General features: G+C 35.8%; 3 protein-coding genes across 3 annotated transcripts; all 3 read left to right on the top strand.

Annotated features, from left to right (window-relative positions):
* The first annotated feature begins 1,917 nt into the window (after positions 1 to 1,917).
* LOC135687443 (centrosomal protein of 120 kDa) lies at positions 1,918 to 13,811 on the top strand. The gene is made up of 18 exons (XM_065203999.2): positions 1,918 to 2,067; positions 2,671 to 2,855; positions 3,618 to 3,710; positions 4,017 to 4,125; positions 4,545 to 4,696; positions 5,447 to 5,641; positions 6,021 to 6,299; positions 6,823 to 7,154; positions 7,512 to 7,661; positions 7,956 to 8,070; positions 8,394 to 8,449; positions 8,768 to 8,867; positions 9,391 to 9,606; positions 10,190 to 10,318; positions 10,539 to 10,877; positions 10,976 to 11,167; positions 11,399 to 11,451; positions 12,783 to 13,811. The coding sequence occupies exons 1-18, from the start codon at positions 2,025 to 2,027 to the stop codon at positions 13,048 to 13,050; spliced, it is 3,006 nt and encodes a 1,001-aa protein (XP_065060071.2). The 5' UTR covers positions 1,918 to 2,024; the 3' UTR covers positions 13,051 to 13,811.
* A 168-nt stretch (positions 13,812 to 13,979) lies between these two features.
* On the top strand, positions 13,980 to 21,613 carry LOC135687449 (RAB6A-GEF complex partner protein 2). The gene is made up of 7 exons (XM_065204006.2): positions 13,980 to 14,703; positions 16,723 to 16,806; positions 17,749 to 17,898; positions 18,642 to 18,782; positions 19,997 to 20,124; positions 20,481 to 20,661; positions 21,099 to 21,613. Exons 1-7 carry the CDS (start codon positions 14,373 to 14,375, stop codon positions 21,371 to 21,373), a joined length of 1,290 nt encoding a protein of 429 aa, XP_065060078.2. The 5' UTR covers positions 13,980 to 14,372; the 3' UTR covers positions 21,374 to 21,613.
* Positions 21,614 to 23,270: 1,657 nt separating this feature from the next.
* On the top strand, positions 23,271 to 26,422 carry LOC135687450 (uncharacterized). Its single transcript, XM_065204007.2, has 2 exons — positions 23,271 to 23,901; positions 24,748 to 26,422. Exons 1-2 carry the CDS (start codon positions 23,886 to 23,888, stop codon positions 25,785 to 25,787), a joined length of 1,056 nt encoding a protein of 351 aa, XP_065060079.2. The 5' UTR covers positions 23,271 to 23,885; the 3' UTR covers positions 25,788 to 26,422.
* The last annotated feature ends 633 nt before the right edge of the window (positions 26,423 to 27,055 follow it).

Raw genomic sequence — 27,055 nt, 5'->3', positions numbered from 1 at the left:
TGAGCAAAAACCATAAAGCTTTATTAGCCCTTTGTCTATGTTTCAAGCTTTTTTCATTTACAAAAAAACATTAGCAAAAACTAGCAAAGCTTTATGAAATAATGAACTCTTAAAACGAGTTTTGTGTTATTGCAAAAAAAGATATCTTCCTTTTCTGCAATATTACGTAGCCGTTGTTCTGGCATACTGAGTCATTCTTATTCGTCTACTTCAAATTATAAAGTTGTTTGCGCAGTGGCAAATTTTATCAAACAAGATGCATTTTTGTGTGCTGGCCCAATGATATGCAAATTTCGATCGATTTAAGTTCGGAAGCGGTATGCAGAATTTAAAAAGAATACTAGATGATCCAAATCTCCTTTTTAGATATTGATAATCGGGGATTTTTGTTTTTGCGTGTTATGGCTCGTCATTGCAATTGCGAATTGCTTAGTTTCAATTTTGGACTGCTGCTAAAGATGATTATCTTCGCGATACTGTAACTAAACAGAACATCAGAAGTACACAAATGTAAATACACAAGGTTCTCCTAAACTGTCTTGTTCAATTAACTTCCAAAATAAATAGGGCTGTCGGAAACGATTGGATGGAGACGAAGCCCCACAGGCAACTGTGTTACATTTGTAACACAAAATTGAATGGGCAGACCACCCCTCCCCCTCTCCCCCTCCCCCTCCTCCTGATAAGATTTTGCGCTGACAACACTGCTAGTGCTATTTAAACTTCACTTCTTACCTAGTAATAACACTACTGTCTATAGATATTCAAAGCTCGTTCCAAACCTCTTTTCGCAAACATTCCTGTCGATCATATTTTTGTCAATGTTACCAAAATCCTACCCTGGGTACCAGACTCACTATATATTATTTTATATAGTGAGTCTGGTACCCAGGGTACCAAAATCCCTATTCTCCATAAGGGGGCCTTGTTACCTAAATCCCTATTCTCCTGTCGTAGAAAATCCCGTTTGCGTTTCCCTTAGATCGTTTCCCAAAGATTCTATAGAAGGAGCACCACCTCAATTTTATTTAATACAACAATTTGAAGAAAAGTTTTTGAATGTATAAGATAGTTTGTTTCACAATGTGTTCCTTTACACTTATCACCTTTCCAGGCCTACCTACAAACCTAGAAACGTAAGAATCATACAACTAGAGCTTTGGAAGTCCCCAAGGGAAAATTAAGCATCCATAACAAAAGATTTCGTGAAAAGTTCTATTTTTTGCAAAATAGTGGGGGAGCAATGCCCCCCTTCGTAGGAGGCCCTGTTTAAGACAAAATAGTGTTACAGAATCCTAGTGTAGCAGAGCAGGAACTCCTGTACACTTTGTTTTTGTACAAAGTTCATTATTATTATTACTATTATTATTATAATTCTAGCGATCTCTGCTACTGACGACTTCTAAAACAAACAATGACGAACACACTTTTTCCTTTATTTGTTAATTTCTTTTGTTTGTGCTTGTAATAGTCTTTTTCTTTGTAACCCCAGGCTAGCCAATTGCAAATTACCTTTGTAATAGTGAAATTTGTAATTGTAGTTTTAATTGAATTGATAATGAAAAGTTTCCATTATTATTATTATGTATAACATCTCAGCTCAGCGAAAAGGTTATAAAAAGTTCACATATAAATCAGAGGAATGGGTTTTTTTTAAATCTCTCGGATGAGCTTGGGCACACGCAGGGGTGTAGTACTAGGGGGGCCGAACCCCCCTCGTTCGCCGGTAATTATCAAAATGCCGAAAGTTATCAAATTTCTACTTTTGCTGTTGTTTTTTGCAACACGTTGTGCAAAAGCTCACCTTGTTATTATGATATCACTAGGTACACTACTGGTCTGGGTACACGACCGAATGAGAGTGAACACGCCGGGCGCTTGTGTTGACCCTTTCAACCACTTCACTGTGAACGCCTTGCACCCCTGTGAACGCCTTCGACTTTTGGCGGTTGTTTTGTTGTTGTTGGTTAAAATGGCTGCCCGAATAAGCAAGAGCATCGTGTGATACCGTTCGATTCGGCAAGATGACTGTTGATAAAGTTTTGTTAGTGGTCAGTATTATTGAAGGTAAGCATTCTGAAAGGTTTTTCCAAAAGAACGCAAGTTAAATTCATGTTCCAGGGCATTTTAAGGCAGAATGTCAAAACAACGGCCGAGAAAGTTAAGTTGGTAACTCCATTCACTCTACAGTTAAACCCGCCGGGCTAACTCTGCTGCTAATAATTTGTATATATCAAAAGTGTTCCTTTGAGTTAAAAGTGACCTATATCCTCTGAAGTTGAGTTACGTTAAATATACCCCTTCGCCTGGCGTTGTAGGTAACACATTATGATAATCAACTGAAACTGAAGACACTTCCTTTTGTCGTGTCGCGTCACTGACATAATTCTGGAAAACCCCATCCAGTTTTTCGGTGGTTCCTAACACTACACCAAAGGGCAAAATTTTTTGTTTATGTTGATAGCACTTTATTAAATATATTCCTTATTAAAATTTGGTTATTTTTATGAGTTGTTTAAGTAGGTGTGATAGTCTGTCCAATAATGTGAAGTCACTCCACATTAAAAATGTGACAAGCTTTCAGCCTTTAATGCAGTATTTAGTTAAAATGATAGTTATAGGCAGCTTGCATGTCTTGAATGCATTCTGAAAAGCCCAATTCTATTTCAGGAAGAAGATTCCCAAGAAAATCCAATTGTAAGCTGCTAGTTGAGGCAAAATTTGATGGTGAAACACTTTCTACTGACCCAGTGGACCACATAGAGAACCCAGATATTACTACAGAACTAGCATGGGAATCTGATAAGAAATCACTGCATCAGCACCGCTTGCAAAGGACACCAATCAAGCTACAGGTATTCACATATTTGACTCCAGATTTTCTGAGCCTTTATTTTGTCTATTAAGAGTCTGATTTATGATAAATTCTAGTCAAAATTTTAAATCCTAATCAGAAAATTTCAGAAATTTTCATGAAGCTATATAAATTCTCTTATATAGTCTTATCGTCCCTCATATTTTCAATGAATTATATTTCCTTCTTTTTGTTAGTTATTTGATAAAGTTAAATGCATCATGTACATTTGACCAATGTATAATGTTTGCATTAAGCAACATGTGGTGGTAATTTTGCTGGCTACTATGTTAGCTATAGGTATTCTCAAACTCTGTATCTTTCTTCCTAAAAATTCTGTTTGTTAGAGTTGTTGTCTTAATTACATGTTTAAAAATTTTCCTGTGAAAGCTATTTTGTGTGTATGTATTTATATAATCATAGAACCTGGATAATACTTAACAATTTAAACAAATTATTATGAATAGTGGTCCAGCATAAATTCATTTATTAGTTTTTTGAAAGGGGCCATTTATATCAGAAAACATAGAGCAAATAAACAACACACTTTGGGAGTGTAAAAATTTATCTATTTATTTCAATCAATTGTGAAAAGGAAATTTGTGGCATTTATAATCCTAAGCATAAGGTAGGAAAAAGTGCCTACCTCTTTCAGGCAACCTTTGTAATGAGTGCTCCCATAAAAGTTTTTCTGAATTAGGTGGCCATGCTTGGAAGAAATTCCCTTGATAAGAATTTTTTAAGAATTTTTTTTGTATTTTAGTGCTATGCAATTGATGCAAATGAAAAACGAAAAGAACCAATAGGTTATTGTATTCTTGACATACGAAGTGCTCAGCTCAGTGGCTCACCTCAGGTATGAAATTGTAGTGTTCAATATTTTGTATTTTATTTATGATAGTCTTATGATTATGCTCATGTGCTAAAGAAGGATGGGGCTGATAGATTTGATTTGTTTATTTCAACTGCTGTTTTATCTGTTTCTTCATGTCTTGACTGAAGTATTGCATTGATATTCAGTGTTCATATTTTCTGGAATCTGTAAAAAATTATCCAATGTTTTCATCTAGGGCAAGCTATAGGTTTTAACAGGTGCCACTTATCTTGAAGCACTAACTAACAATTTGTGTGCACCTGTAACTTCAACATTATTCTATTTCAGAAACCAACTTGGTTTGCTTTGCTTAATTCAAAATATCATGGAATGAAGCCAGAAATAAAGGTGGTCGTCAGTTTAGAAGATGAAAACACAAAGAGTGGTTCACCCGAGGGTAGAAAACCTTTCTTAGCAATCTCCTTTTTTTCTTGATTGGCAATTTTTATTTTCACAAGTAATATGTTGTGATTGGGATACTCTTTATTCCAACCATCTTTAACAGCACTATCCTTCTTACTGTTTTACAAATTAATACTTTCAGTTTCAGTATCATCTTTTAAAATCCAAAACATACAATTTAGTAGAATTTAACTACACAAAGAAACAATTTAACCAGAACTACCTAAGGCATTATCACAGTAAATTATTACAGTAAAATGAAGAATTATCACAATGTGCAAATACAGAACAAAGAAATAAAATTAATCTTCATGCAGGGAATTACTTAAGGGAGGAGCTCTCTCAGTAGGTAAACTAATTGAGTGTTTTGTATTTTGATTTTCAATCTCATACTCTAAATTACATCTTTTGTAGCTGTGAAGCAAAAGTCATCTGAAGAAACTGAAGATGAACTACAACCAGTCCTTGATGAAGAGAAGGGATACTATTTGATTGGCAAAGGAGAGAAAGCAACCGATATATTTTGCTTGTCAGTGACAATTGCTGCTGCTAAAAACTTGACAAAGGTACAAAAACATCTTCTTTTTCTTGTCTATTTTTTTGTTTATTTTGTAAACCATAACAGCTAGATATATTTTCTTTCTTCATCAAGAATATGAACAATCTGTATTTTAGGCTCTGTATAGTGCAGAGTCTAAAATAGTCTCGATCTTTCCATTGGATAATGCCCTAATGCATTTAAAGCCTTCTTCGCAAATCAATGAAAACGGCGTGGCATTTAGGCGCGAGACTTAATTATTTTCTTTTCATTGGCCATGCTGTTGTGTTGGTTGTTGAATGCATGATTGATTGTCTGTTTTTAGGCTCTGGTGGTGCAGTGGGTTATATGCCCTAGGCTATGAATGTTTTATTTTTGTTAAGAAAGTGGTTTCTGTATATTTGCGTTTGTCTTGGATGTATGTATGCATTTGAAGCATGGATGTATATCAATTTTTTAGTAATTATTTTTGACTTGCCAGCAGTGCCTGCCGTTGAGTTGCTTAACTTGTTTCTTTGTTTGTTTCTTCCTTGCATCTTAAGGCTGGCCTAGGCAATTGTAGAACTACACTCCTTGAGCATTACATTGCCTTTCTCTTGATGTGACGAAATCTTTCTTACTCTGGTTCTGGATTTGTAGCAATTTAACGCCTCTACGCAATACGTATATACAGGCTCGCACCTTACCGCTGAGCTATTCGCCAATTTTCAATTTACCTTATGAGTTCTAGTACAAGCTTGTAGATATCTCTCAATCATTACCAACTCTCTTATTTCAGGTTATTCCGTCAGATCGGCAGCTAAATCAACAAGATGGTTTCTATTTCTTTTACAAGCTGCTCGGTAACGAAGTGACAAGCGAACCATTTCATGACGTCATTAATGCAAATTTCGCTGCAGAAAGGGCGTCAGTGCGAATATTTTCCAATTTTTTGACGCTCAAAAAGCTTCTCTCTCGTGATTCATCTATTGAGGTATAGAATACGTAAGACTTGTGTTGTCATCACTCGTTAGCGTCAACCTTTTGTGTTTTTAGCATTGGACTTTATGATAGTGTTCTATGATATTTTCCAAAAGGTTTTGATGGTCTTTTGCCATGATTTAGAATCCGAAGTGCATTGAGGCAGTTTTATGCTCAATTATAAAGTGTTTGCAGTTTTCAACTGTTCATATAATGTTTAAATAATGTTTCATTGTCTATTTATTTTTATTCATATATTTGATCCATATAGCACTACTGTCTTTGTGAAACAAACATTTCCCTATTTCGTGTTTATAAATAGATTCTACAATGCTCTTTCATGTGATCCCTTTAAACCATAACAGACATTAGCAGTCTTCATTTCTCTCAAGTTTCACTTTTGCTGCGGTAAGAGTTCCCTGGGGTCAACGACAGTGTCACTACTGCCAGTCGTGACCGATGGCTTGACGAAGGACAACCCGTCGAAGATTGAGGGATTCTTCGCCTTGTCTAGTCCGGGCTCAAGTCCTGCTACTGATTCAACGGCACAGATGGCAGCACTTGTGGGAATTTCCATTGTATTGCGGGTTGAAGCTGAACAGAACGCAGGTGGAGTCCCAATCCAACAAAGACCTAAAATGGCTCAAGAAGATCCATCCTTCCTGCCAGAGGTTCATTTGAGAATATCAATTTCTCTTTTATCTATTGTAACCCAGATCTGCTTTATATTCAGAAATAATATCTAGCTCAATGTAGTGGTTCTTTTAGGTAACAAAAATATCCAAGTTTTGCGTTTTTTTCCAACTAGCGACCCAATACTTCGTATATTTGTATATTTATATGTACCCTGGGTTCCAGACCGTCAGGTGTAGCAAGTGAGGCGTCTAACACCCTATTTCCTCGACACTGACGCTCTGGAACCCAGGGTAATTTATATATTGCGAGCCTTTTTTACAAGATAAAAACTTTACAATAATGTGTTAGCTGTATACAAGATGCACATCAACAACCTAACTTCATTGCGGCCATAGGAACTTCAGCATAATTTAACTTAGCGTTGTGGTGATATCACGTTATCACATTTCACATCTTTGATTTTGTACGACTGAAAGTTTCATTTCTAAATTATCACTATAAATTCTTCTTCTGAACCATTTACTTTCATTATATTTTCAACCACCGCTTCCTTTGTAGCACCCTCTAAGTCCACCTAAAAAGGATGACATAAAAGCCAGAAGCACACCAGGCAAAGATGCAGATTACATCATCACAGAAAATGCACGTGAACAGACAGGAGATAGAGCAGGCAAGAAAACCAAGCGTCCCCTTAGATTTGCTGATGGTCCCTCTAACGAAAGCCCCCAAGAAGAAAACCAGACTCGAAAGTCAGGCAGAGAAAAACCTTCGACAAAAGAGGCGGGTGCGAAGTTAAAAGTCAACGAAAAGTCGAATCACTACTGCTTCTCTATTGATCTGCGCAGTATAAAAAACCTTGATGTCGAGCGCCCTGTTAATTGCTTTTGTCGGTAATCGACTTATATTAACATGACCTTTCTATTATAGCGGTTATTTTTCATAATTTTCTCAGTGAAGGCAAGTTCTCGTCTATTGCTTCTTCTGATATTCCAATTACCTGATCCTACACTGATGCATGTTGAAAATAATTAGATCTCTTTATGAATGGCAGTCTTGCAAGTTAAGATTCAAGATTTAATTGGTCCATGAAAACATGTTATAGGCCTAAAAAGGCCTTAAGGTTTAATATGATCTCTCTATACTCGCCCTTTCTGTCCTTTTCTGTCATTGTCTGTCGAAATAGGATGACCCATTTGCCAACCTTTTGCTACTTTTACTAATATCAATATTTTTCCTTGCCTTTTTAGATACACCTACCCATTTTTCGGCAGCTCTTCGCCTGTGCTTACAAGCCCATCAGTCGATGTTCGTAAGAACACTGAGGTCTTGCTTCCCAAGTCTTTCTGTGCATTTGATTTTGCCACGAATGTCCAACTCTTAGGGCAGACTCTCACAAGGTAGGTACTAGATGTGTTGAAAACAAATTTGCTATCTCTTAATCCATTCACAACCATTTGAGATTTTATTATTTTACAAGCAAAAGGTGATTCTACATCTATAAGGCTATTGCACTGTTTTCAATGCAAACAGCTCTTTTCCTACACATATACGTAAGTAAATATATGTCCTTTTTTCATTTGTTTAACGTACTAATTTTTCCTCAGTCCTATACAATTTCACGCCCCTTGCCTGAAATACTCCTTTTTGTTAAACGTAATAATTCTCATCGTTTGTTCTGACACTGCTCACAGGATTCCCCTCATCGTTGAAGTATGGCATCGAGATCCAACTCGCAAAGACGCCTTGCTTGGTGTCTGTCAGATTGACCTCTCTTCCGTTTTCACTGCCGATAAAGTCAGCACACAGGTGTCCGATATTTCGCTTTTATTGATTTTTCTAGTAAAGCAGATGTCCTAGCTATAAATCTCTTTTATTTGAGCTTTTTCAAGAGAAAGCAGATGCTAATTGTGAGTACAAGTTTATTGAAAAGTTATCAAGTTTTTTGAAGCCTAAATATTTCACAGATCTGTTAGTATTCACAGATTAACGTATTGATAATCTAAAGATTGGTTAAACCTAGAAGATGTGGGCCCATGATGAACAAATTATTAAGAAGTGCGAATATCTTTAATAAATCCTTAGTGTCTTCTCATTTGTATAAGGTATATTGAATTTTGTTTGCTTCGCAGGGAAACAACTATCGACAAATATGTAGCCAGGTTGCAAATATTGTAACACCAGACAGGTAAAATTTTTTTCAAATTTTTTTTTTTGTATCCCCTCTGTGTTTGTTATTCTAGAAACATCTGAATTTTTGTACTCTCATTACGACGAACGGCTGAAGTGTTATGAATATCGTAGCCATCATATCAGGATTTCGAATAGGCCTCCTTTAACACTATTCTTCTTCCCTCTTGCGTTGTCCTCTTCTTGACATATGCTTTTGAGCATTCAAATTTTGATATGAATTACATAGTCTTATACATTGTCAAACACATAGTCAAACACATAGTCAAATACTTGATAAAAGTGAGGGTTCCTGAATGAGATTATTTCAATGTAGTTTTCGAAGAAAGGTTGGACTACTTCATGTCGTTCTTGGTCTAGAAGATTTTGGACCAATGAAAACGCAGCAGACCCACGCAGAAATTGGCACTACACAAGTATGAAGTTCATCCATCTATCATTTTTAAAAAATTTCCATTTACGCTTTGTTGCCACTGTCTGAGCTTGCCTGCCCGTTGCAAATTTTGCGTTTGGTCTACATTCATCTAGATGACTTTTTCTAATATAGCAAGAAAGTAAATCTTATTTAGTAGAGAACAAGGGTAATATATTGTTTGTTTTCTGTATGTCTTGTATACTTTCTGCAAAGCACCCATTCATTTTTTATGTAGCTAATTGCAAGAATAAACTGTTCACTTGAGTACTGAATCATTCATGAAACATATTAGTGAATTGTAAGAAAAATATATAAAAGTTTTAGCTTAACTAACTTCGTGGCAATTGACTCTAGAACAATCCACCTACCGCTGTTTTCTCAAAAAGCAAACAGTCCGTTAACGCAATCAAGTCCAATTAATTGTGAATTGTGTAGGTTCAAGCTGTCTTTAAGGTCTAGCATGGTGAATTTCACTTATCATTTTGGGCCCTGCGAGGCTTATGATAATTGTTCTTTGATTGCAGTCTCTCATCAGTGCTTCTTTAACTGAAAATACCATTTCCGAAATGTCTGAAATCAGCGACCAACCGCGACCTGCCTCACACCGCTCTGTACCACAACAACAAAAACAACATCAGCCTGAATCTGAAGAAGGAAAACCTCGTGATTTGCCGGAATACAAAGCTGCCATTGAATTGGAACTATGGAAGGAGCAGCAGGAAGATTTGTTTAAATCATTGGTACAATTTTAAAATTTTCATTGTTTCAATATTTGCAATCAGTGACTTGATATTTATTAATAATATTATGTATTTTGAGCTTAGATAACACTGAGGTCGGGTGCATTTTTAGTAAAGGTTAGAGTGTCTAGTATTGCTATTAGGATTATGCAATTCTTCTGTAGCTTGATAGTAAGGAACGTTGTAAATGATTGGAAAAAATGTAAAAAATTGATAGAGAAGTCGGGGAAAGTGAACAAAAGGACGAATAAGGCTGGAAAAAACAAAAGGGGTTCCTGGAAAGACAAGACGTACTATTTGCATTTGCAGTTTCATTGATATGGATATTTAAAATAAAGTTTGAGAAGCCTTTAGTTTTTGATCGAGTATGAGGTATTATTGACTCTGAAGATATTAACAACTTTTGGGTCATTCTGATCAGCACAAAGATTGCTTCCATTCTGATCGCACTGTTTAATTCGTAGACTTCAAATATTTTTAGTCATAATCCATTAATGTTGATTGACGTTTATATATTCCATTACTTTGTTGCATTGGCATCACTCAAATTAGACGATACTTCAAATTTAATCGTTTGTTGTAGCTGCAAGAGAAGGAAGCAAAACTCATGCAGACCCTGGCTGGAGAATGGAAGAAACGAGAAAAGGAACGGGAAGACATTTTCCAAAGGAAGGTTGACGAATATATCAAGTTAGAGGAAAAGTTGAAACTAGTAGGTAGCCTTGTTTCATTGTTAGATGCTTGTTTCATGCTTCAAGTCTGTCTTTAAGCCTTTTGAAAGGAGATAAAAAGAAAGAAGAAAGAAAGAGATAATTTTTCTGTCCTTCCAAGGGTCTAAAACGAGAAGTCTAATTGAACATTTACAGAAAAATTTCTTAGACCCTTGAAAACTTTTGTAGATACAGGTTACATATTTTCTTTCTTATTTCTAGTCCATTTCTGATTTGGAACGCCGTGAAAAGCAAGTGGCCGCCAACGAGGCGGAAGTACATCGACTGAAATCAGATCTGCTTCAAGAACATGAACAGAAACTATCATTTTTGCGAGACGCATCGGTTCGCATGAAGGAGGACTGCGATCATAGAATAGAACTGGAAAGATTGAAGCTGCAAGAAGTCAAGGAACAGTGCCAAAGATACAAGGAACAACTCAATGCAGCTGAAAAAAGATACAAAGACAAGGAACATGAGATCATGTCATTAAAGGAACAGTTTATAGACAGACCAGAGACAAAATTGCAGGCAGACTTGACCCTAGTGTTGCTGGAAAAGGTTTGATTATACTGCAATTAGTAATTTGCTGTTCTTTTCACAGTACTGATGGTTTATAGGCATTATTTCTGCGTATGTAATATGTTCCTACTTTGTAGGCAGAGCTTGAGAGAAGAGTAGAGCAAGCAACAAAATCAAAGATTCATTACAAGCAACAATGGGGCAAGGCTTTGCGAGAACTTGCCAAGATAAAGCAGAATGAGCAGATGGCAGCGAAAATGCGATTAAAGCAACAAGAAAGAGAGCTGGAACACATGCGATTGAGATACTTAGCTGCAGAGGAGAAAGAGGTTGGCACTTTTCGTTTCTTTGTACACAAATGCACGTTGAACTCTTTGAGTTGTCAAATGTTCCATTGTTATGTCTTATGAATTTTATCATTGTTTAAAGGGGGTCAAATAGTCAGCATAATAGCCTAATAGACATCAAGCTAAGACAGTGTATGAAATCCGGGCAATCTTCTTAATGCCTCGAAATTTGAATCAAATATATGTTATATTGACGAATGGTTTTTTCTGCAGATTATAAAATCTGAGAAGAGGGATCTAGCAGGCGTGAAAGAGGAGCTTCAAAGGTATACACCATGTTTGTTTTCCCGCTATTTGTAGCAAACCGTATCATGACAGTTATGATAGCAAACCATATCATGACAGTTATGATAGCAAACCGTATCATGACAGTTATGATCGCAAACCGTATCATGACAGTTATGATAGCAAACCATATCATGACAGTTATGATAGCAAACCGTATAATGACATTTATGATAGCAAACCGTATCATGACAGTTATGATAGCAAACCATATCATGACAGTTATGATAGCAAACCGTATAATTACATTTATGATAGCAAACCATATCGTTATAATGAACGTCTATTTGGAACACAGCAAATCGTTCATACGATACCAGCTATGTTTGAAACAGAGTGCGTTTTCTTAAGACCAAAATATTTGTATGCCTTAAACTTAGATTATTGTTGACACTGGCTACGCAAAAATGCTCTGAATTGTATCATTTTGATTATTTTGGAGATCAATAAAACATTTTCTATGTAAGTGACCTTACATGCAGCAAGTTCATTAACGAGAAGGAAAAATCTTTAGTCTTGCGGTTTTTTTGTTTTGTTAATCTACCAACCGAACAGCTGTTTCTTTTGTCAATATTTGTTTTAGCTGAGAAATTTAATTTAGTTTTGGAGGCAAAATTTATGTATTAGGCTGATACATTTGTTTTATTTGTTCCCATGACTGAGTAATTGTTAGAAGTTATTTTTTTAAATTTTCAACTGTTTTTGACCTTGTTTTATTCTCTACAAAAAGCTGTTGACGTTTTCCATGCAATGCTTATATTGCCATCACAGGGCTTTGTGGGATTGTGCTCGTTATTATTATTATCATTATTATCGATTTATCTAAAGTTGGTTTTATAATTCAAATAGCTAAGGTAACAGCTAATTAAGGCCAAATAGAACGAAAAGAAAATTCATAATAATTTTTAAGGAAAACAATACCCAGAAATGACAAAATTAATTAATTTAAAAACCCTAAATCTTTGATAAAAACTTTACACAATCTGCAGGTGCATGAATCACAATTCCACTGTTTTATTTTTCTTTTAAATTCTTGAATTGTGCTACAGTCTTTCAAAAAACTTGGAAGTGTTTGAGAATGAGAATTATGTTGTACAGGTATATGATATTGGCTCCTGAGGGAAGATAAACTTATCGAGAGTGCAATTTTAATCCAACTGCAAAAATGACAATTATTTGCAAAAGCCCTTTGATATTGTGATAAAGCATTTTAATATCTGGCCTTATTAATTTTTTTGTTTTTGTTATGAAAAACAAATGCTGGCTTTTAATGTTTGTATTTTTTACCTTTTATTGATTTTATTTTTAATAGACTTCGAGAGTCACAGATGACAAGCCAAGTCTCTGCAACACAGCAACCACAACAACCTTTGTCTCAACCTTCATCGAACATTCCTAATACGTCATCAGCACAAATATCTGGTGAATATAAAAGTGACTCTTTTACAGAGAGCAGAATCGCAAAACTAATAGAAGAAAGAGACACGCTGCTGCGAACTGGTGTTTATTCGACGGACGATAAAATAATAGCAGAATTAGACAGGCAAATAAGAGAAGCCATTGCAGGAAAGGATAGGTAGCACAGCAGTAGCACGGTGCTTCATGCATCTATATAGATTGTATTGATTAGATATGGTATTCTACAAGGAGGTCAATAGGTATATTGAATGTAATTGGAAGACACAGCGCGTCGGTATATTGCTGGTTCATCGTTGTCCCATGTATCATGTATTCGCCACCTGGAGTGCAAATCCCAAGACAAGCATTGAAGGTGCGTCTCTGGTACAGGAGACAATTCTTCGGGACAAAATCCTTCAGTTAAATTCTGAGATTTTTACAAGCCGTTACCATCGACTATTTTTAACCGCAATTGAATGATCTCGTTACTTTTAATTTTCACATCCTTACCGATCATTTTGCTTTTCTGCGTTCCTGTTGCTAAACAAACTATTTACCTTGAAATTGCCAGTTTATTACACGACGGCCTAGTTCATCTGCAAAGCGAAAAGTGAATCTTTGCCCTACATCACTCAGTTATTACATTTTAAATCTTTTCTCTGTATTCGGGTGAATTTACTAAGTCTTCTGTTTAACTCAAAACTTGTTATTTTGTAACTTGCAGTTCTTATCATGCAATTTTTAAACACGATTTGTATATTTTATGAATTTTAGTAGAATAATTGTTGAAAATTGTTTATATCCACATATTGAAGTCTGTTATTGTCAGTACTTTCCACTGCTCTTGTTTTCAAGTACGCGTTTATATGATAATTGATGCATTTCTGCCTTGTATTGTTTATGTAAAACAGCGAAAGTTTAGGTCAAAATATTTTACAAGCGTCGTGCTTAAAATACGTTTCAAGATAAGATACTATCTTATTTATCAAAATATTTTAGGCTGAGATTTATATCTCAATATTTTATTTTTAAACAATCACGAACACTTAATTTTTGCCAAATACTACATGATAACAAGGGGTCTGGGCTCGACAATCTCATACAGAGTATTTCAAGAAAACATGGCAGCCAAACTTCTGTGACCTAGAGAGGTCAAAGTGGAATCATACATGTTATCACAAATAAAAAGGAGCGGTTTATTTTGAATACATTGTGGCACAACCAATGATTATTTCCAGTTAGAAAATCACTGTTGATTTCACTTGCCGTCGTCAAATTAACGTCATAAATCTGAACTGTTTTGTTGCCTCAGGGTATAAATTTATCTAGATGGATCAGGTTTCATGACACTGACAAGTGCAGAGTGTTATCTGTCATAATATAACATGTAAGAGACGATTGAATTGCCAAAGAAGAACTCAAGAACCTCGTGTTGCTGCGATTTTGACTTTGTCTTGTATTTTCAAAGTGCCCGGAATCAGTTCGGCCTAAGGAAACCTCGGGAATGTCAGTAATCGTGGAAGCGAAGGTTTTGCAACGATCTGTATTTTTTACAGGTGAAACTGTACAGTGTCAGGTATCTTTAACTTACCCAACGTTATCTGCGACAGAGCCATATTCTAAAGGAGGGTTGCCTACACCTAGTACAAACATTTTAGAGAGAGTGGAGCATAATCATGTAGCACTCGAGAAAGATGAGATAAATGTTGCTTGGGCAAGTGCACAGATCTATTGTCAGTGTCACATAAATGAATCTAGAGTTCTTTCATTGAATAATATCAAAGATCAGCATCAGCTGCCATCAGAGATGATCACCAGTTTTGTGCCTACCAGTGGTAAGTATTGGTTACTGACTGAAATGAAATGGATTCAAATGAAACATTTTTAAAGAACAACTAAAAAAGCCCTGGTTATGAGTGATCTAGCTTTTCTAAATGAAATAGGAAACACATTTAAGCTGTTTTAGAATTATTGATCTGTAACATCTAGCAGTTCTCAACCAGGTATTGCACATGCAAACTATTTTCTGGCACATTTTCAAAGTGTAAATCTTTACTTACCCTTTGACATGCGAACCAAAGTTTTCAATATTCACAGTGCAGCTGTAAGTTTTTCCTGCAAATTTGGAATGTCAGCAGTACACTGATTATGCTTGCATCTGCCGATGCTGTATATTAGTTTGGAAAGCAAACCCTAGCTACCAGGGGTGGTTATAAAGGTATTACTCTGATATGAGGATAAAATTCAGAAACAAAGCAAAACGGTAACGGCTTTTTTACAGAACCACAGACCGTTAACTTTACAACACAACTAATCACTTATCACATCGTCCTCACAACCCACACCATATCTTCCCTACCATTATAATCATCATCACCATCATTACTATCATCAACATTTTATTATTTTCAGTTCCATCACAATTATTATTATTACTATTTTTGTTTTTTTTATATTCATATTCACAGTCATCATTATCATCCCATCACATCAATCTCTACAGCAACACCCACATTCCCTCACATCACCCACCACCCTTCCCTCCCCCACTTCCATCATCCCATTTTTTCTGCACTGCGCTGTATTCACACCATTCAGCATCCACCAATCTGGTATCACCTTCTAATATTTCAAATTCATTCACTCTTTCGTTTCCTTTACTCTGATGAAGCCTTGTATGCCGGGGCAAAATATTAGTATTCTTTTAATTTAATTTATTTTGGAAAAATTTTCTCATAACATTAGATAGACCAATTCGACTCACGGCCTCATTTTAAAAATGTCTCCTAACCTAATTATACAACTTTTTAAAGCTCAGATTTGGTTTTATCACCATAATGTTAGGCTGGATACAATTTTTTATATTGTTTGTGCTTGTATTTTAGATTTTACGGAGAAATGAAGTTTGAAAACTTGTAAGGGATTCGACCGAAAAAATCATTCGGGGGGAAACTTTACCCCCCCCCCCCAGTCGCCAATTACCGTCAAATCCCTTATAAAATTTTTATCTTTTTGTCGTCATAAAATCAATATCGTGAGCAATACCATAATGAAAACTTCCAAGTATATATTAAAATCATTGCTCGCAATCCGAATCTGAGGTCAAAAATCTTGTACAAAATAATTTGAAAAATTTTTCAAAATGAGGCCATAAGTTGAATTGGTCTATTCTCGTCACCCTTTTGCTTTGTTTCTGAATTTTATCCTCGTATTTATATTATACTCATTGCAAGGTTCACAGAATCTGGCGGACAGCCTATCCTGCCGTTCTTCCTTCTCACAAATTACTCTGATATCACTTTTATTTTCAACTAAAAGACTTTCATCCTGTAAAGTTGCAAAAACGTTTTTTTGCCTTTTTGTATGCTGCTACCATTTCACAAAAAAAAATTATGCAACCAAGCAATTGAATGAGCCCAGCTATACTTGTTTACTGTTCATCAAATGAATGTGTGAGAAGGAAGACCTGCAGACAGGCTGTCCGCAGGATTCTGTGAATCTAGCAAAATATAAGAATGAGGGTAAAATTCAAGAATAACGCAAAACTGCGACAAAAATCTAATGTTATAAGATACATTTTAAAAATGAATTAAATTAACCAAATACTTTCTTAATCAAATGAATGCTTTTTTCATCCTCATTGAAATCTTGAAAATGTGTGATTGTTGCATGCGTAAATTAATCTTTATAAGTGGCATTATGATTAGCATACATTTTTGTATTAGTAAATTCTTCAAAACCTAGAAAACGATACAATAGAAGATGAAGGATGTTTTATTTACTAGTTAATGTTGTTTTGTGATTGTTTCTTGCCATCATGGCTCTAATGTTTTAAATTGTTCCTTGTATTGTAGGTGAAACAGGTCATTGTTTTCTTGCAACAAAGCCAGTGATCTTGCTTTGTAATCTTAGACTTCAAAGAGGACAGACGAAAACATGTAAGCTCACCTTTTTTATCTAAATGTACAACCAATACCAAGACTTTGATCTTCAAACTTGTTTACAAAGTCTGCAGAGGTGTTCTATGACTTAGAACAACCCAGATTCCCTGTTTAAATTAACTACTTGACCCTCCATATTTCCCCAAGTCCCCTTGAGATAAATGTAGATAATATTTAGGCTTTGTATGTCTTTACATTTTTTGTATAAATGTAACTTTCTCTAGAAGAAAGACTTTGCATCATCAATTCTGTCAAATATTCAATCCTAAATAGAGGAACTTATTTCTAAATGCCTACATCAAAGTAAATTCGTATTGGCTAGCCACGAGTAACTCAAGGCATAAACTCTCCCTAGTTAGGACTAATGAGCCCTGCAAATTTTCAATACTTACAAGGACATAAAAGGCAGGCCTTGTGAGGAAAAAAATTGCAGGCGCTTGACAACCTGAGCACCTTAAATTTTCTAGGCATTCAATCAAGCTCCTAGGAAAAATGTGTGGCTAAATTTAATAGCTTAGTAGTTAAATCAGTATTAAAATCTATGTTTGTTGGTCAAAGTGTAACAGGTACTTGTGTTAAATGTGTTATGGTCAAAGTGTAAAAGGTGAATGTGTTAAATGCTTTGAAGAGTAGGGTCACGTCTTTGAAAATTCTACTGTAGTTTAAAGGAGTTGCATAAATGTTCAGGGTTAATGAGCCAGTTAAAATGCTTGGTCTTTTATCATCGTTGTCTGTCTGGTCTGTTTTATAACGCAATTTATGATAACCAGAAAAAAACTTTGCACATAAACATGCTTTTATGCTGCTCATCCCATTCTGGCCTGTAATTTGCCCTATCAGATACCAAACATCATAAATTTGGTCTGCAGCTAGAAAAGGCTCCCTACCCTGATTTTTTTTTATATGCTAACATATCTGTCCAAATCTTGTACATTTTAGTTACCTATACAGAAGATATTCCACCAAGTGCACCCCCATCTTACAGAGGCCAAGCAGTTAGATTTTCTTATAAAGTCACAATTGGAGTTGGATCAATTAATGGGCCTACAAAATTAATAAGGCTCCCAATAAGGGTTATTAGCACAGAAGGTAAAGGACTAACTATTTTTATCCAGCTTTGCTATCTTTAGAACATTAAAAACATCTTGCTGTTCATAACTCTAAATTATCTATTTCTTTTTCTAACATCTTGATTGTTTTGGTTCTAAGTTTTGTTGATGCAATGCAGTGGTTTTTCTTTATGTTTTAAAATCAGAATCTGATGCTTTGTTAAAATACATTGCTTGGAATCTGCCATTGACGTAATCATATATTTAAAATATGTTACATTAATTTGCTTTTTTGTAATTTATTACATTTTCAATGCTATAGTTTCCTTGGCATTGTTTAAGCAGCAGATCACAATAGATCTTCTTTATTGTAGTAGAATCCCGTAGATTTGCAAAATTAAAAAGTAGAAATATCTGGTGTTTTTGAGGAGGAGGGAGTTTTAAGTTCTTGAATTTAGGTAAATTTCATTTATGATATGAACGATTAGGTGACCTAGTTTCTAGCTAATGTGATCCAGCTTGTGTGTTTTAAATTTAATTGATATCATCTGCCATTTGTCAGTAAATTCACTTTGGCCTATTTAGTTTGGAGCTTGACTAAGTGTGTCTATAAAAATTGCTATAATCCTTAGGCACTTGTTTGACAGGGCACTTATTCAGCAAGGCCATTTGTTCAATAATTTATAGTAGAGGCACCATTGCTCTTTATTATTCACTTTTTAATTATTGCTTTATGTTCTTAGATTGATGTAATTTTTCTTCATTTTTTTCTTATTCCTTAAGGTCTTCTTGTGGATATGAAAAAATCAGCTGATACTCGTGAATCACGAAATCCTTTTCTTGAAGATTTGAGTGAAATTGAGCACTCTTTGAGTGACTTAGTTGTGGACAGATTAACTTTTTTGACTTCCCAGAGAAATAACAGTATGTCACTTTACAAATTCTTATATCTTCTTATTTTCATATTGCCAAGTGACTCCAGTAGCCATCTGTCGTGAAATGGTTTCCATTCCATTCTCCATCCTTTGCTTCTTGTGGTTTTCACGTGCTCTTAAAAAGTACTTTGAGAGCATTCTTCTTCAGCTACATTCAAGGTCATAGCATTCAAAGGCAGAATAGCAGGGTCAAAGGCAGAGTCCTTTGCTTAAAAATACGTTGTGGCATTTTATATGGATATATTGTAAAGAGAGCTGTCACTTTATTACTGATGTTTTTATCGTGAAAAGCAACTTGGTTTTAACCCTGGTTCACACATGTGAAGTAGAAGCAAAAGCACTGCAGAGACACACGCAGAGGCACATGCAGAAGTACACACAGAAGCACACGCAGAAGCACACGCAGAAGCACGCGCAGAAGCACACGCAGAAGCAAGTACAAAGCTTAAAGCAAGAACATCGACAAGATTTGATAATCTCCTTTCATTGCTGCATCTGTTCCACATTCACGTCCTGCTTGCTTATCGGTTTTATTAGTGTGAATGTCATACGTAGCGTGCGTGCAATAAATAAAATTTCTCATGGTACAATATCATTGGCCACAAAGATAATAATTCAACTCACTTCAGATCACATTCTCTATCACTTAGAGCCATTTCAAGTGCCAATGTATAAAATATACCCTTTCTCTTTCATTGCTTAAATATTTCTCTCACCCATTTTTTCCAGACATTTTCACTTGCAAATGATTTCGTCCGCGTTTCTGATGTGTTTAAAACTTCAACTTCATCAATTTTCCTTCACATCACAGATCTCCTTGCAGTTTATATGTTATTCGTTTTAAGCCGATCTTGAAAAACTTTACTTTTATATCAGATTGTATTAATTTGTGTTCGTGTGTTTGAATGGCTTACTTCACAATCTGTTTCATACCTGCTTCATAATAAAAACTTTTAACTGCACATGTCTACTTCACTTGCTTCAGCTCTTGCTTCACAAGTGTGAACCAAGTGGAAGTTTTCCAATAGACATTAATCTGCTCTCACGTGTGTATGCCCCTAGATTGCAGATAGGCCTGTTGTCATGCTTCCTGATGAAGTATTTTGCAGCCTCACTCATTTTTTTACTTGCGAATTCTATTTTGTATTCATTTTTTATTTTGTCATTTTATTTCTTGATTTGACTTGTATTCTTTTTTTGCAGATGTATATAATATTTCATGTCGCCAAGGATCAGCAGGAAAATTTAGCTTATCAAAATTGTATTATCGTATTGGTGAAGATTTGCAGGGGTCATTTGATTTTACAGATGCGACTGTTAGGTGTTTAATGGTAATTATATCTGATAAGTTATATTTATCCGAATATATGAGTGATTTGATAATGTCCATTCAGTCAATGTGCTTCAAGAAAATTTAAATTCGTATAGGTCACAATTTTTTAATTTATGCATTGAATAACGGAAAAATTTATCATTAATATTTTCTGAAATTTCCACAATCAATTATTGCTGCTTTCCTGGAACCTAAATTGATATACTTCCTAAAGGTTTCTCCCCTTTTCCATTCTGATATGTTTATATAGCGCTGTCTTCCGTGTTGTTAATTATTGCTTTCTATGATTATCTTTAAATTTTTCATGCAGCTGTTTTCACAAAACTAACAACTTTTATTTCATTTTTCTTTTAGTATAAAGTATCATTACAATCAGAGGAAGAAGTCTTAGAGAAATTTAGAAAACCGGGTAGCAAGCAGAAAACAGTTCACACTACTTACAGTAGATATGAAGAATGCTGCTTGAACTGTCGACAAACAAGTTTCTGTTTACCAATCCCCATCACAGCGACACCTGAATTCACGTCTAAAGTGGGTAAGTGTTAATTAACATATGTTCCTTGCAATTTTATGGTAATTTCCGTTGTTCAAATGTATTGCTGTTGTCGCTGCTGTATGATGTTGTTCAAATACCAGACTTGGCCCGAAGTGAAAAACGAGCTTCGATAGCTGAGACAAGGTATTCAGCTATGTTACTACAAGAAACGCTTACAAAGCAAAGTGGAGGCTATTGTCTTAGAAAATAGGTATTGCATGCCTAACTATCCTTCCTGTTTACATCTGCCACTAGAACCTTTATTTTGGTACCCTGGGTTTGTGCTGGAATTCAATATACTGATTCAATATACGACTTCTCGCAAATTAGATCTAGGTAAACGCAGAAAAGGCATATATGTGTATGGTATGTGTAGATCAGGGCAGCTGTAGGCTGTAGCTTAAAATTTACTTTCAAATTATCTTTGTTTCTTTCAGTTTCTGTTCGGTGGCGCTTGCATTGCGAAGTTACCACATCGTGTCAAAACGACTCTGGTAGTAGTGAATCAACAGAGATAGGTAAAACTCCAAACCGGACAGAATTAGATAAAATTATTACAAATGGACCTAAAACGGGCGTGTTGCACAAAATACCAAAAGACGTCAAAGTTGAGACAATGACATGGGACATTCCAGTTCGTGTTGTCCCATCAAGCCCTATTCTAATCTCTCTGTTGTCTTCTAACCCTCTTTTTGTAAACGACGTTTTGTAATTCATTGCTGATTACCCTCCTCAGTTGCTTGCCTAATTTCTCAGAAACCTTAAATGTTCTCCATTTGTAAAAGAATCATTAAATGTCTATCGTCAGTAACTTTAAAGAATTCAATCAGTTAAATATTTCAGATTTTTGTAAAATGCTAGTGTATATTTGAGATATTTCTAAATATGACTACAATATACATTCGTTTTGGCAATCATGTTTCAGTATCTTCAAATATTGTCCCTTCTGGAATCCAATATTCATTGTTTCTTCTGTATAAACATGATGACAAGGCTGGATGCAGTGGCTAGGTAGAGGTAGGGGGCTTCCAGAAATTTTTGGCACTTTGTAGGATTTTGTAGGGAACTCCTATCTTTAAACCCCAAAAGTTCAAATCCTATTGTATCCCTGGTACAACCGGTATCTGAAAGACAGGACCAGCTTTCTTTCTCCTTAAACCTATATATTTATGGTGCCTTGACAAAATCGGTTGTTTTGTATGGATTTTACCCATTCCTTGTATTACCGAGTTAATGTTTCTTTCAATACCTTTGCATTGCTCTACTCCTTTTATAGTTCTTTGGTTTTAAGGGTTTTGGTTCACCTTGAACATTCTGCATCGTTCCCCCTTCAAGTAAGGTTATTTATTTGAAACTATGAAAACAATGTAAACAAAATTTTTTGCCAATATTGGGAGCCGGCTGTAGATTTTCGCATGTTTGTCAAGAGAGGTCGGTGTCAGAGAGAGAATTTGGTTTCAAGCTGAAACAGCAAGGTTTGCTAAAAAGAAATTATTAACCACAACCAGGTTATTTGAGTTGCAACAATAGATGCATTGCATATACCTGTGATTGTGCTGAGAGTTATGCAATGATTTTTGCAATTCTAAAAGGTTGAATTTTTGTCCCTTGTTATCAATAAAATATGGATGATCTCTGAAAATATTATTCAAAAGAGAAAACAAGGTATAATGCTTAAGGAATGGCAGGAAGGAAAATTTGTTTTGGTGAATGAGCAGATACACATGTATACAGATGGCAATAGGCAGATAAACTCTCGCATCGTACTTCTCAAGCCCCTTGTCTAATAGTCCCACTCAAGCCACTTGTCTAATAGTCTCAGTCTAATAGTCTCCCTTTGTGATAATCCCACTTCTGAGAGTTATCTTTTAAGTATTCTTTCTTCCAATTAAGGTTCAGCCGAGGAATATATCATTCTTTCAAAAAATGCAAGGATCAACGAGCAGTTAGAATATAACGTCAGTAAGTTCTCGTTGATTCCCACTTGGTGCAAAGCACCCGCCGAAGCCCTACTTGTTGCAAGGCGAGTATACGTACTATGGAGCGAATTTCGTGGAGCCTTCCCCCTCAAATTTATAGGAGAATGATCAGCTACCTCGGGCAGCTTTTGGAGAACTCTAGAAAGAAAACAGCATATTCTAGAATATTTTTCTAGAAAAAAACAGCATAGATTCTGAGTGCAAATAACAGCAAGTGCTTTTAGGAGTCTTCATCGTCTATTAACAAGGGCATTTTTGATGTGTTTACTTGTAAACTGCTAAGATCGAAATGCATTGAGAATCCTTGCAAATAATATGAACCTCCGTATAGAAATATTTCCTTTCAAATCCATTTTTCCTATGCTGATCTGCTGTCATCCTTGAAAAACGACTACCATACAATTGTTCTTATCAAATAACTCTGCTTGAACCTTGAACCGATCTTGAACAAAATGATCAGAAACAAGCTCTTCTTGTGCAATGCGGAAGTTTTTTTCAGCTGATCTCTGCATATTGCGTAGGTGCAGATTGCGGAGGTGTTTCGTTTTATGCCAGGAACAGAGAATAAACCATAGAGAGGGAATAAACTAAGGTTTTTTTTATTGTGTAGCTTTTTTATGTTGTCTCAAAAGTGGTTTGCAATTTTGTTGAGAACTTGTAAATAAAAAAGGGGTCTTTGGAGCGTTTCTGTTATTTGGGAGGTCTTTGCATGCAATTTGTTCATGAAAAATAGAGTTATATTGCTCTTGGACGTCATTTTGTTCTTGTTCAAGAAAACAATCTAAGTAGCGACTCAGCCTCAACAATGCCACGCCCCCCACAGAGAAAGAAATCCGGACAAGTCCATGGTAACAAGCCCAAACAGAAATGATGGCCGATGGGAATTGAATTCGCCTTTGTTCTTTTCTAATCGACATGACAATATGCTTATCATAATATATAATAATGGAAAAGAATAGAAATCGACTTCTGTTTCTTTTCGGTTATAAAAGATTGTTTAATCAAATTCCAAAGATTATAATTTTTGCGAAGGACACGGTACATGGCTCCGATTATTTAATGTGCGATCGAATATGGGGTATGATGGTCTGGTGATGCTGCGATTCTGGATCAGGACAAGGAAGAAAAATGCCTGGTTTTTGAATTAACGTGGCCAACTCCCCCCGAGCAACCGCCGAGAAATAAGAGCTTACCAAGCAAATATGTTTTGTGAATAGGGAAAGGTTTATTGAAGCGACAGGAAGCATGCTGCAAGTACCTGGTAAGTGAGCAGTCAACTGTAGCGAGTTTAGACGGGAAACTACGCATATTGGATAGCAAGTTTATGATAACGATCTACTAGCGAAGCGAAGTGCACTGAACGAAAATGCAGTGAATTCATCAAGTCCCCATTCTGTGAACAAATATAGATCTCTCTGGTTGTACAATTATTTTTATCCTTTTTAATATCAATAAGGACCTGTCGGATGTTTCGGAATGTTTGAATTAAATTGTTTTCTTGTGATGTTGAATTAATTACCTTTACTCGATCAAACTTTATGAAATACCGTACCTATATTCTTTAGTTTTTGCAGACCATGAAATGCTACAACCCATATTATGTTTTTATCTTGCAGTCAAAAGATCCTTTATCTTTTTACACGATGAAATTCCCGAGGGGCAAATCACTCCAAGAAAATCTCGTAAACTTTTCGTGAAAATCCTATTGTTTTATCTTAAAATCCCTGGAAATCCTTTTGTTTTAGGTATAATCGAAAGAGTGAATTGTCCCTCGGAAATTCCCAGGGACTTCTTCTGCGAACGAACCCCATTTCTATTTGGGCAAGTAGGGTGTGGTCTCTGTCAAAGAAAATGTCTATGATAGAAAAACAGAACTTTTTAAGTAGCTCAAGGAATTTGCTTGAGATGTGATTTGTGGTTCATCTGGCAAAACGCAATGATTTTCTGACAGGTTGATGCAAGTTGCCACCTGTACCCTACCCTCCCCCAAATGACAATCACACTGATTTCAATTTTTCCAACAGACCTGGTTTCTTCAGTTGAATTTAAGCAACAGAATCATAAAGATGATTGACACAATACAATAAATGTTATAATTTCTTCCCAGATTGGCTTTTTGTGCTTTTAACAACATTAAGCATTTTGCTTATGGTTGCATTGCTGACATGCTTGATATCCTGTGTTATTGTTCGACTGAGAAAGCGGGGCAGGCATCTGCCAATAGAGCATCAATTCCTCATGCAAGACCATGCATCCTATGGACACATGACCCCATCATATATTCCATACACAGTACCAAAAGCTGTTCAAGCATCAATAGCAAAAGCTGCCAGCCCTCCTTACCACTTGCCAGTTTCAGTAAGTGGAAGGCATTATTATGCAGAACACACCAGGGCAGTGGATTATTCAAACAGCAGTCGAAGTGAGCCAGCAATAAACCGAACAGGGAGTTTAGATGACAGGTATAGCAGCAAACTAGTGCCAAAGCTAAGGGAACCCTATTTCAGATCCGGGAGTCTGCTAAATGGTAGCTACAAGCTGCCAAGTCGACCGAGCAGCAGAGCTAGCAGTCTTCGAAGTGAGCCTATTGAGCCCATTGATATGGAGCCTAATCGTAACTTTTTACCAAGCAAGGAAGTATACTTGCACAGCTCATTGTTGAATGCAGAATCTCAAGAAGTGGAAGCTAATAATGAATTTGAGGTAACAGATTATGTTGTCAGCTATGATCAGAAAGGAGATGTTAATGATGTGGAGGGAAAGTTCCCAAATGGTGCTTTGATTTTGTCTTTATTTTATGACTCTGATGCTTCACAGCTTGTTGTTGTTATAAGACAAGCTATTGACCTTCCTGTTAGCCAGGTGAGAGAAGAAAACTTTGAAGTATATGTTAACTTCTGTATTCTCCCTGAAGACTTTTATTGGCAACGGACAGAATCTGTTATGCATACCCGACATCCCATTTTTGAGCAGTCATTCAAGATTCCAGATGTTCTGCATCACAAATTGCGGCAATACACATTGTGTTTCCTAGTCATGGATTCAAGTGGAATGCAGGAAACAATAGTTGGAAAAGTGATGGTTCCATTATCAGAACTGCGTGCTGGTATGGATCTTGAAATGTGTAGAGAACTTGGCACTGACTAGAAATGGCTCCTTACCTTTTGTGTTATTTATATGTTAATCAGTGAAATTGGAATATATAAAAAGGCAAATTATGTTACCAGTCTAGAAATTATAGCATCAATCATTTCTTCCTGTTTTTTCCAAATACCTTGCTACAGAAGATTGTGCAAGTAAGCAATTACAGACCACATCCGCATCAAGCCTGGCCTCTAAATTTTCCTTTTTCAGCTCTATTGTTGTAAATAATTTCTGTAAATTGTACAAATACTCTAACATTGGAGAGGGCCTGCCAGGGGTAATAGGGCCAAACATTGAAAAAAGTTATTTGGAACAAGGTTGATTAGGGAGCCTGGGAACACAAACCCCTGGTAGGCATCAATGGTGAATGTTTTGCATAGAAAAGCCAGTTTTTAGGAAATTAAATTTTTCAAAATATTCTTGGTTGAATTTCTGCTCTTTGAAAGCAATTGTTGAATAAAAAAAACCTCACCTGAAACCAAAATGTTTGCATTGGTAGGTAGGCAGGTTTGCTGTAAGCTTTGATAAATTAAGTGCATGGAATTTTAGTATTGTGGCTTATTTTTCTTCTGTAGTTTCATACCTAAATTATAGACACGTTTTGTACTTGGTAGTGTGATATAAATTTAGACCAAATTGTTGTTGTGTTTATTTCTATTTGTATTACTGTTCTGATTTCTATAATTGTTTTGCTACTTGGTACTTTAGCCGAAAAACCAAAGCATTTGGCTGATAAAGAATTTTCGATCTCACTCACTCTTGAAATCACCTTCAGGCTGTTTAATTGATAAAAGGCTGTTTGATAAAATAAATAAGTTTAACTAATAAAAGAGCAACAAGGGCACATGAATTTTTAAATTTGCCTATCACAGGGCCTGCCCAAAATATCATACCCTCCATCTTCTCCGGTCAGGCCTGTAGACAGCTAAACTGGATTTGGGGGGTATGGATAGAAATATAGCTTTTTCTATAACTGTATTACGAAATACTGTCAGATCACGCTGTGCTCATAAGATCTTCAAACATAATTTTTGCAAATTATTGAGGGGTATTGCCCCCCAGTGTCTACGGGCCTGCCTCCAGTGCTACAAGGAGACTCCATAAAAGCTTCTTATCTTAGTCTAATTAATGACCAAGTGTAACTTTGATCTTTCTCCCAGTGAAATATTTTTTCGGTGTTCATAATTTTCCCTCTGTCTGATCTTTTTCCCTTTGTATTTTTCGCTTTGCCCTGCTAATGAGAGATACCCGTTAACCTAAAATTTTCAAAA

The sequence above is a fragment of the Rhopilema esculentum genome, chromosome 20 (assembly GCF_057945365.1).
Source record: "Rhopilema esculentum isolate cy_ngs chromosome 20, ASM5794536v1, whole genome shotgun sequence".
NCBI classification, from domain to species: domain Eukaryota; kingdom Metazoa; phylum Cnidaria; class Scyphozoa; order Rhizostomeae; family Rhizostomatidae; genus Rhopilema; species Rhopilema esculentum.
Note: the sequence above shows the minus strand (reverse complement) of the source record. Positions and strands in the feature narration are given on the sequence as shown.

Coding starts and splice junctions, on each gene's coding strand:
- LOC135687443 (XM_065203999.2), top strand. CDS start 2,025: ATGACTGTTGATAAAGTTTTGTTAGTGGTCAGTATTATTGAAG. Junction 5,642..6,020: donor CTCGTGATTCATCTATTGAG/GTATAGAATACG, acceptor ATTTCTCTCAAG/TTTCACTTTTGCTGCGGTAA. Junction 10,319..10,538: donor TAGAGGAAAAGTTGAAACTA/GTAGGTAGCCTT, acceptor TCTTATTTCTAG/TCCATTTCTGATTTGGAACG.
- LOC135687449 (XM_065204006.2), top strand. CDS start 14,373: ATGTCAGTAATCGTGGAAGCGAAGGTTTTGCAACGATCTGTATTTTTT. Junction 17,899..18,641: donor AAGGGTTATTAGCACAGAAG/GTAAAGGACTAA, acceptor TTATTCCTTAAG/GTCTTCTTGTGGATATGAAA. Junction 18,783..19,996: donor GACTTCCCAGAGAAATAACA/GTATGTCACTTT, acceptor CTTTTTTTGCAG/ATGTATATAATATTTCATGT.